The following is a 10,995-nucleotide window of genomic DNA, read 5'->3' on the forward strand; positions in this document are numbered from 1 at the left end:
GCTATTATTAATAAAATATTGTGAGGTGGAGGGCACAGCTTATAAATTTGAAAAAGCATGGGTATATCTTAGAAACCAAATAACTTGGAGGGCATAGCCTAAAAAACCCCTAAAATTTATTAAATTGTCCATGACTAGCTTCAATAACAGGTTGTGTTGGGTTATAAACGTTTTCAGGTTCTAATAGGGTCGGATTAAATTGGTTGACAGTTACTATCAGTTTCGGTGCGGGTTCGAATTCAGATCATAAAATATTGAATCAAATCAGTTGTCGGTTAACATCAAGTTGGTTCAGGTCGGGTTATGGGTCACTAGTTTCACCCATTGTTCGGATAGGTCAGGTTCAGATCATTATCGGTTTATGTCGGATTCTCAGGTCGGTTCAATTTTTTACAGCTCTAATGGGCAGTACAGTTAATTAGTTAGCTGTAAGCTAACAAGACCCAACTACAATAAAACATCTCCATTTAATGTCATCAGAGTTAGACGCTTGGAAAGATGGTTGTGCAGCTTGAGGCAATCGGTAACCGTGAAGTTCCTCATTGTATCCCTGAAGTTGTTTTGGCTGATTTAATGCCTTCGCTTGATTTATAAAGTTTGAGCTCGGTTTTCGTAAAAAAAAAAAAAAAAAAAAAAAAAAAAAAAAAAAAAAAAAAAAAGAGAGAGAGAGAGAGAGAGAGAGTTTTATCTGCACATTTTCTCTGACAAATTACACTTATCCAAAAAAAAAAAAAGAAGTTAAATTATATTACAAATGTAGAGGTCTCTGGAAGCATCAACTCACTGAGGTGATGAGTCTGAACTGTTGGCCTCCTCATCAGAAGTTAAATCTGACTCTTCTTCCTCGTCGATACCATCATAAGCCCTACTAGTAGTCATCTTTGTCAATGCTGCTGTTTTGCAGGCCCTTTGGGAACGTGCACCTGACCGAACAGTTGAGTTAACAATAGACATCGGTGAAACTTCCTCGTCAGAAGAGCTGCTTTCTTCACGCTGTACACGCCTTCTTGAACGGGTTGGTCGTGTGGAGCGCTGAGCTGGAGTTGCTGGCATTTCACTTGTATGATCCTCGTCAAGATTATACTCTAGCTCCAATGATCCTAAGAACACCGAACATCAACAATAAAACAATCTGATGAAAACAATAGATTGCCACAAGAATTTAAGGGATTTGGAAGGAGCTTAACACAGTAAGACACGCCCTAACTAGTCACCTAAAATCTTGTGTGGCCATAACCAAGTAGTTTGTAAAGTTCCCATCATATTTCCAACAAACTGAAATGGTGATGTATGATGCTACTGAGGTAATGCCAAAGATATGGTTATACCCATTATTTCATATTTGTACTCCCTAAAACATACGAAGTATATGATATTGATAGGTAAAATTATAGCTTGAAAAAAATCAACTTATCAGTTATAAGTCAAGGTACTGTTAAAAATCATTCAACAAGACATTATTAACCAGTCACTGTTTCTACTATTAAGCAGAATCTGTAATCACCCTCAAATAATCGAACCCTTGGTCTGAAAATGTCAGTAAAGGACTAAAGGATAGAAACATCAGTAAATGAGAGAAAATGGACAAACATTGCAACACCACTAAGTCATGAACATAGAGGAAGATCATGGGAATTCTTTACACTGGTACAGGTAAGCTTAAGCAAGAAAATCCTTCAAAGTTTATAGTGTTTCATATTCTAATGTTCAATTTTGGAGGTTATACATAAATAATTGTCCCCTATTGCTAGTTGAAGTGAAAATCTCTAAGGCAGTTGCTAGTTGATATTTCATCTGGTGATCATTTAAGTACATTGAAAATGCTATAAATTGTTGCACAAGCACAAAATATCACGCAAAGGAAGATTAGAAGGATTTTCATTGCCTAGCCTCTACGTAAAACCTTTAAAGGAACATGTGGTCCACCATATATGGAATCACACATGGAATCAACAAATATTAAACCTGATACCTCAAATTTTTTCAATTTTTTTTTAGTTTACCAACATGTTACTCTTGATTTTTGCTAACTATTTTTCTTCAATGGCCTTGAAATACAGACAACATTCCTGTATGTCAATTTACTATACAAAATTCAAACTCAGCCACCTGTCCCAAATCTCACATAATTAAAATCCCAAAAATTCTTGGACGCTATTTTCCTAAATCCCAGTTTGTCTATCATTTATCCAAGGGTGAGAAGTTCTGCAAACTTGAAATGGTATATCAACAAACAAAAATAGTTGGTATCATTTAATTTTCTGGCAATCAACAATCTTTAATTGTTGTAGCTGGCAATATTACAAGTTTTTATAATAGAGAGAATCACAGAATCTAGAGCAAGTTCAAGGGTTTACCTAGAATGACATCAGCTTTATCTCTTGACAGGTCTTCATCTGGACTACCATCCAATGCCTTCAATTGTGTAGCCATGCTAGTCAGCTCTTTAACGAGCTCCTTATCATATGAGACAGATCCAACAACACAATTTAGCAGGAGTCGCATCAACTTGATTGCTCCTTGTTCTGACACTCGGAAATGGAGTAATATTATGATCTTGCATAGTGCTGCAACGTAAGCTTTTTCTGCTGCTGTTTTCTTTGTCTGAAAGCCAGTCACCTTAAGAATACAAAAGAGTGATAATTACTTATTATGGAGTCGTATGTAAATTCCAATATGTCACCTCATGCCATTTACATTAATAATAAAGAGTTAAATCAACATATATAACCTCTCTACTGCTAAAGCATATATCTCAAAATAAACTCATGCTTCTCACCCATTAAGGCATATAAAAATATTACAAGTCCATCTCCAAATTTTACATGTTAAGAATAGGATTTCCACACTCTGATACGATATAGCTTAAGATTCTTAACATTATTCCAGTAACTAAGAGAAGTTTATATGCTCAGCTTAATTTGGGCTCTGGCTGCACATAACAGTCCCATAAAAGCATGTTTCTCGAATGGCTATTGTTGATGAATCAAAGGTTGTTCACTTTTTTAAAAACAGAATGTTACTTAAATCAATGAGAAAGTCATAAGTAATACCTCAACGGCAATGCGTATAGCAAGACCCTCCTCTCCAGCCACAAATCCATCAGTGTCATCTACAGAACCTGGATTATCCTCAGGGTTATCTACATGATTATCGGTCTCCTTTTTGTACAATATTGACTGCATCATCTGTAGCATAAAACGTGATGCTTGAACTGCACGTTTCCGCAAGTTAGATATCATGACCACTGATCCCCCATGATTCCTGTTAATTCCAGGCCACATTGCACGCATTGCTGGAACAAAGGCCTTGGATAGATGCTTCTGAAAATCAAGACAGAACACATAATGTCATGCCGTCAGAATGTGAAGATGTAAATAAGCTCAAAATATGTTATATAATTGTAAAAAATTTACTTACCTTATGATTAACTGACAGTGAAGGGTAATGCTCAAAAAACACCGACAGACATTGTTTTAACCTGTTGAAAAAAAGAAAATTTAAAGAAAAAAAAGGGGGAAACAAAAGCTAAACAACTGCTCCTAAAAGCAGAACCACAAAAAGCACTGGGAAGCTTATGGAGTTACCTCTGTACTTCACTGTTTTCCTCACTGAAATAGGAAGCAATTAACTTGGCCAATATTAAGGAATGCAGGGAACCAGGAATGCTAGGATAATTCTCACTCAGAAGAAGAATCTTTGCAAAACCTTCCCCTAGAGTAGCTTGGACTGATTCGTTGTCCCCCACATCCAATACTTGGTCATCAAAATTACTTTCTAATCCAATGTATAAAAGATAGAGTACTCCATCACTGTTGCAATCAACTTTATCACCTATTTCAGGGGCAGGATACAGCCTGTTATCAGGGATTTGTGAGAGTATATCTTCACCTATAGCTCTATCAACATCTTGAGGTCCATGCCACATTACAAGATCTAATAATCCCTTGCCAGCTAGAAGACTGATTGGAGAGGGGCCCTTGGCAAACGAAAATCCTAGTTGTTTCACCACTTCTTCACTTGGCCTTTTTTCCAACAATCCATAAAGACCAAGACATCTGACAGAAACCCTTTGCACATCCAAATTAAGATGCTTGGCCTGCATACATATTTCATTTCAGTAGCAATCTCCAGAAATAAAATGGGGATGGGGTAGAATGAAAAAGGTGTAATGTCAGAGTGATTCAGAAAATTTTTACTTTCATACCCCTGGAAGCAGCAAGGCGTTTAGTAATTCAATAGGTTCAATAGCCTTCCTTTGTAGCAAGGGTAACGATTTTGTATTTTCCAAGAGAAGACCAATAACAGCAAGGCAATGCAACCACTCCATGAAGTCGGCACTTCTTTCTCTGCATGGCCTAGCAAGTTCTTCCACAACGTGAAGAACAACTTCTTCAAACTCTCCATCAGCAGAATGAACTTTCTTTGCCAACCCTGCTACAGCATTGGCCCAGTCCCTTTCGCCACCAATATTGATGCCATCTCCTATCAAAATCTTGTTTTCACTGCAATCTATTTCATATTCAAGTGGCTTATGCAGCAAGTCCTGTACAAATGTGCTGGCAATCCTCCTGATTGTAGCATCAGAGAAGTCAAGCAAAGAACCAAGCAACAGCAGTTGCCGTGATGCAAACCGATAATTTGCTCCTGAAAAGATTCCATTTTTCAGAAGGAGCACACACAAAATCAGGTCAAAGAAATGAGCTTCACCTACCCGCTTTAATATGTGCTTGGACAAATTCCACATAATCAGAAACTGTTGCGGGGAGTACTTTCTCCAGGAGCTCACTGCTGTCAGAAGCTTCTGCTGCATAGACTGCAGCTTCAGTGCCCATAGTTGCAGCAGCATCAGAACCTTTCACCTGTCAACACAGATATTTGTGAATTTCACATGTCTCACGAGGTCACTCAACAACAAAGCTCATTGAAGACAGAAATACATTGATATTACTGATTACTAATTTATGATTATTGACTTAATTATAGGGTACAAGGTACTCTCTCCCAAGTATTTATGCCATTAAAGTTCAAAAAAAGAACATGTTTAAAGTCTGTAAGACAGAACTATCGTACCTATACGCATTTGAAAAGGCTCAAGGCACACTAAGGTGATTAAGGTCCAAAAGCCAACGCGCTAAACGCAGGTGTGCCTTATCAAAGCAAGATACAATTCTGAAAATTTTAAGTGTAAAAATAGGTTGCAAATGAAATATAGCCACAGGTGAATTTAGTATGGCTTTTTGACTTTTTCAAAGTGCTCTGCCAGACTAATGAAAGCACTTGTCTGCCTGTCCGGTTGTCCCCAATTGCCTTGGGCTTCAGCCACTTAGGCACTATTTTTATACTACAGCTACTGCAACTACTACTACTAATCTACTATTGCTGTTACCATCCATTTTGACATTGGCTGTTGGTAGGTTCTAGAATATGCAACACAAGACTGACATAATGATATGTCTTTTCTCTAGGATCAAGACTCCCAACAATCAAGTTAATCTATAAAATATTCACCTTACTTACTAATGTGACATATTCTAAACTAAAATATTAGGGGAATAAACAAATATGAAACATTCTCCCTCCAAATTAGAACATTTGGAGCAAACTATGTCATTTTGTGTAGTATAAACAGCCATTACCATACTTAATATACATGTAGTTTAAACAGCCAATCACATAGTTTATATACATGTAGAATAAACAGCCATTCACAAACATAATATACATGTAGAATAAACATCCATTCACATACTTAATATACATGTTGAAGTATGTAGTCATTGTGAAAAGGCAAATGAGTGTACTAGGGAAGCATAAAAATCCAGTTGAACAGTTGTACCTACTCATAATGAAAATCAGCAAATTTAATCAAACACTGGTTGTATTGAAAAAACAAGTTTGTAGATTTTCTTTGGGATCCAAAGAATCAAATAAAATAATGATGCATCAAAATAAGTAGAAACTGAATGGATTTCTTTTAAAAAATTTCTCTAGTTCACAAACCCCGGGAATTTGAGAGAGACCAAGGGGGAACATAGTAACTGCCAGCAGTGAAGCAACAATATACTAAGAATAATCCAAAGAAAGTAGAACATCAACCCTCTATACAACAACAAAACCTTAGTCCCAAAATGATTTAGGGTCGACTAGCATGAATCGTCATAAGGAACTGTCTAAAGAAAAAAAAATTCCCGCTGAATCAGACTACTGTAGTATTCTCCATTTCATAAGATTCATATATTGTTGGGATCACTATTCCAGTGTTCTTACACTTGTGGCATCAATAGAAAAAAAAATAAATAAAAAAAAAAATAAATGGATATTACGAATTGAATGTGTACAAATAGTCTCATATGTTGGGTGAGACCTAAACCTCTATTGTTCTATGCATTTATTATTCTCAGTAGATGAAGCAAGAGTGAGTTAATGAGTGTTTGTACGGAAAAATTGAAAAATTATCCTTACAACATCAAAAGCTCTAACACTGACATAGACGGCGTATGTATATTCCAAATTCCACCCATCTCAAAACATTTAACAAAATTTAATTATATTTCCAGCACACATGAGAAAACTATACTCAGTGCATGTTCAGATTTGTAAGGAAAAGTTATATTTTCAAGCAAAAGCAAAAAAGAGAATTAAAATAGAATGGCAAGAACGCTGTCCATATAAAAAAGAAATGAGAAAACATCAACCTGTGCCTCTTTTTGTAGGTGCTGACACACAACCCTCCAATAGAGGGCAACCTCTGGTTCCAGTAGTTCATGGCCTAGGCTGTCATTATCTGAATCTGCAAGCATTAAGTTGATCTAAAACACAAATGCAAAACTTACAAATAGCACATTTAAAGATTTATTAAAAAAATTCAAGCTTCCTCAGGAGCTATCAAAGTTTGTGTCACAACATCTCAGGAATTGAACAGGGACCACTACACATTCAGTGAAAGTTCTACTTAAAACAAGTTTTAAGTTCAAATTAATACATTATGTGTATATGAAGCATGAACGTGAAAATAGTGGATTTTAATGCTCAAACCTCTAGCTCCATCACAGGATGATTCCTTGAACTGCTGTATCTTCTGATTTCCATCAGGCTTACCCATCCCAGCATCTAAGAGAGCCCTCATAACAGAAACACCAATGCTCTCGTATGTTTCTACATCAAGGTACTTAAGAAGTTCAATAGGATTATTGTTGCAGTTTTTGCTTAACCATTCATCTTTCATTAACTTAAGACATTCTTTCACAACTGCTGGTGCACGATCAGATAGTCCTCTCTGAAGGATTAAAGCCCGGAGCTTGATGCTGGAAATTTACAAATGGATAAATAAATAAATGGTTTTACCACAAAAGACCATGTATTCAGTAGCATTAGCATATTCTTACTAATTGTCACACCATGTACATCAAGCTAGGACTAAATAAAGATAGAAAATAAACATTATCAGGATCAAATACTAACCTTCACACTATATATAAAGATAAAGGGAACTTGGGGGGGGGGGGGGGGGGGGGGAGGTGGACAGAATAAATAAAGGATACGAAAATATACTGGATATATTTTAATGTTGAATCCCATTCAAAATTGGAAAGAATTCAAATCAAGCCATCTACAGTTTATGTATGATGCTTTTATTAACTCGTAAAATTTCAAGGCTAATGCACGTTGCTCATTGGGATTTGGGATAGAAGCCATTCCTTCATTTTCATTATTTCAAGTAGTTAAAAATACCAAAGGAAAGAGATACATGGTTGGATGTTCGATGCATCATGATAATGATTATTTTATACTCAACAAGTGTATAATACTCTGCAACAGAAAATAGCATTGTACAAAAAAAAAAAATAAGGGTTCTGTATTGTCTTGGACATCAAACCATAACGTATATTCATGATCTACTCAGCCAAGTGGCAAATTAGAACCTTCAAAAGAATTTATAACCTAACCCAAGGTACTCAAGAAAAGCAAAATAGGCAATTACGTTGAGCAGCTAAGTGAAGTTTACCTGAGACTCTGGAGGGGAAATTTATTGGCCAAGACAAAATATGCTGCTTTGCGAACTGACTCGCTGACATCAAGAGTACAACCAATTATTACTGACGATGTTGCATTAGTGGGGGGGAGTGCTAGCAGAATGGTCTTTCTTACATCCTGCATGGTTGCATCACGAATTCACGATTCTAAATTACAAGGTTTTTTATACTGAGGGAAATATCCCTGAACATGATTCTAAAACAAGATTCTATGTCAGTGAACAGCTTACTACTGCAAGAAAACATTAATACATACCGCGTTTTGTTCTGAATCCAGGGTTTTAATGAATAAATTAAGTATTTCGCTGTTCTCAGAATCATTCACAAAACGTGATAGAGCTCTAACTGCAAATGTACGAATTACAGGAATTTTATCCCCCATCCGTATAGTCATGCTGTCTACCACCTCATCCCAAAGCTCATTGCTCACTTCTGCGTCATCTGGCAACCGCATTATGATCTAAAAAGCAGAAAATGCCACAAAAAATAAGAAAAAGGAAAAGTGAACTAGAGACATACCATCTATACAGAGCATTATTCAGATGTTAAGACATAGTTTGCATAATAAAAGTTTCTACAGTAATGTAAACAAGGCTTCTTTAGGATTTCTCTAAATAATAAGCTAAGAAAGAAAGAAAGCATCTGCACATGAATGCGTCTAAACTACATTTTCAGTATCTGCCATACTTAGTTTTAAAAGGCGCAAGGCGCACCAAGGCACAAATGGTCCTTGCAGCCTAGGCGCAAGGCGAAGGCGCATGCCTTTTGTATGCTAGGCGCACGTATTTATATATTTATTTCAAATTATTTTTACTTTGATTGTACTTAATAGCAATTAAAAAGATGCATAATATTAAAAAATAATATATGTAAAGCTAAGGTAGTCAGAATTTGAAAAAATGTCTATCATTCTTCAATTTATAACTTAAATTTTAGTTATTTTCCTTGAGGCACAAAGGCACGCCTTACCAATGACGCATTGAGGCGCACGAGGCGCGAGCCTTCCATAGGTGACTAAGCCTCGCCTAGCTAAAGCCCATTTGGGAGCAGGGCGCTCCCGAGGCATGCTTTTTAAAACCAAGCTGCCATATAAGTAGGACATTCACTGGCTCCATGCTCCAACTTCAGAAGCATTGAGATCACAATGAGAATAAATTTTTTTGTATATTATAGCCCGTAGACCTGTAGTCATTGCTGTAGATATCATTTCTAGAAACATGAAGTAAGCATTTTTTTTTAACGAAGAATTTGGCATTCTTTGCCTTAAAAACTCTAGTACATATCAACCTAAAAAGTTTATTACTTCACTGGTCCAATTACCATCATCATATATTAGGAACATATATGAAATAAGCATTATAATTAAGTATTCTAATGTTGTAAAAATCAAAATACCATCATTAAACTAGAAATTGACAACGATGGATGTTTTGTGGCAATAGCATTTAAGTATATAATTTTTTCAATATACTCTACTTGCTAAGGAAACTCAATATTGATATTCTTTTTAAAAAAATTAAATTCAAGCATATTTGAAATTCTTGACAACTGCTTTTATGCATTAAAATCAGGTTCATCATGACAACTGCTTTCAACATTTCATATTATGGGCATGAATACATCAAAAGACAAAATAGGAAGAAAAAAAAAATTACACTAATCATTAAACAAATCCTACTGGAAAAACCCTAATTATCAAACAAATCCAACTGGAAAAAACCCTAATGACAAGGTAAGAATCACAGGAAGGAACCCTAACTACATGATGATTCAAATAAAATAAAAAATACGGAGTACAATAATTGCTGAATTATAGCAAATGAACCAAATTGAATATTTTTACAAACAGGTCATAAATTGGATGATTTTAATTTTTAATTTTTTTTCATGAAAAATTAAATTAAACTAAATTAAATAAAATGAAAAATAATTGTACCTCAGAAATAATCTGACATGAACGAAACCTAGCAGTTTTATTAGCGGAAGTGACAGCAGAGAGAAGAAACCGCATAAAAGCTTCGAAGAATTGATCATCAATGGCGGAATTTTTGGAGTCAGTGAAACAGGCGAAGGTGGAAATGAAGCGGATGATGCGCTCAGCAGAGGCAGTTCGTCGCTGGAAATTGAAAACAGGTAATAGAGCTTTACGGTAAGAAGCGAAGAAGAGATCTGTAGGTGATGAAGATCTGAGATTCGAGAGTTCCTTGAGTTTTCGATTGTGAGTTGCATATGAAGCTTTGCTTTCGTCAAGAATTCCTGCAATTTTTCGAGGTAATTGTTGATCTTGCTCAATTTCCGCCATTGTTGAGCTTCTTTGAGGTGCCCTTTTTGTCTTCCCTCTTTGTTTCTCTCTTCAAAAAACAGTGAAGAAATGAAATGGTTTTTGAATTTGAGCGGGATAAATTGTGTAGCTGAGATTTTTGAAAGGTTGTACCGTTGTACTAAACGATGCTCTCCTTGATAACGCTCCTCTTGTTGAATGGACAGTTTACCTTTTTATAAAACTATTGGAAAATTGGCGAGGGTTCTTTTAAGTAGTCGATCTTGTGAGAAAGGCCCTTTTATGAAAAAGATGGCATAAAAGGTCATTTTATCCATTTTAGGTTGTGTAGAGGGTCCGTTGACCAAACTCCGGCGTTGACTTTTTTTTCCGGCCAAAAAAAGTCACGTGCATTGTGCGTGACTACATAATTCCATTTTTTTCTTCTTTTTTTTTTTTTCCCCTTTTCCCATGTTCTTCCCTCTAATACCCTCTATTTTCCCCTTTCCCCTTAAAATATTTCCCTCCCTTATTTCCCTTTAACCCATGTGATGTGACAAGAAGCTAACCCACCATTAATGGTGATGCATTGTTGATGGAATTAATGGCTAATTGTTTTATGGTAAGAGATTAACCCCACAAGCTATTTAATTGGTAAGTGTTTAACTCTGCCCCTGTTTTGTCTCTTTCAAAGTAGTA

At 35.9% G+C, this 10,995-nt stretch overlaps 1 protein-coding gene across 1 annotated transcript; it reads right to left on the reverse strand.

Annotated features, from left to right (window-relative positions):
- Positions 1–291: 291 nt before the first annotated feature.
- On the reverse strand, positions 292–10,416 carry LOC145555903 (uncharacterized). Its single transcript, XM_081617618.1, has 12 exons — positions 9,973–10,416; positions 8,293–8,496; positions 8,009–8,154; positions 7,039–7,307; positions 6,699–6,793; positions 4,715–4,862; positions 4,208–4,647; positions 3,588–4,099; positions 3,421–3,481; positions 3,054–3,323; positions 2,358–2,619; positions 292–1,100 (listed from the first exon to the last, which is right to left on the reverse strand). The coding sequence occupies exons 1-12, from the start codon at positions 10,336–10,338 to the stop codon at positions 781–783; spliced, it is 3,093 nt and encodes a 1,030-aa protein (XP_081473744.1). The 5' UTR covers positions 10,339–10,416; the 3' UTR covers positions 292–780.
- Between the last annotated feature and the right edge of the window lie 579 nt (positions 10,417–10,995).

This window comes from Chenopodium album, chromosome 8, assembly GCF_948465745.1.
Source record: "Chenopodium album chromosome 8, dcCheAlbu1.1, whole genome shotgun sequence".
NCBI lineage: Eukaryota > Viridiplantae > Streptophyta > Magnoliopsida > Caryophyllales > Amaranthaceae > Chenopodium > Chenopodium album.

Coding starts and splice junctions, on each gene's coding strand:
- LOC145555903 (XM_081617618.1), bottom strand. CDS start 10,338: ATGGCGGAAATTGAGCAAGATCAACAATTACCTCGAAAAATTGCAGGA. Junction 8,155..8,292: donor TGGATTCAGAACAAAACGCG/GTATGTATTAAT, acceptor GCAACCATGCAG/GATGTAAGAAAGACCATTCT. Junction 7,308..8,008: donor TTTCCCCTCCAGAGTCTCAG/GTAAACTTCACT, acceptor GTAAATTTCCAG/CATCAAGCTCCGGGCTTTAA.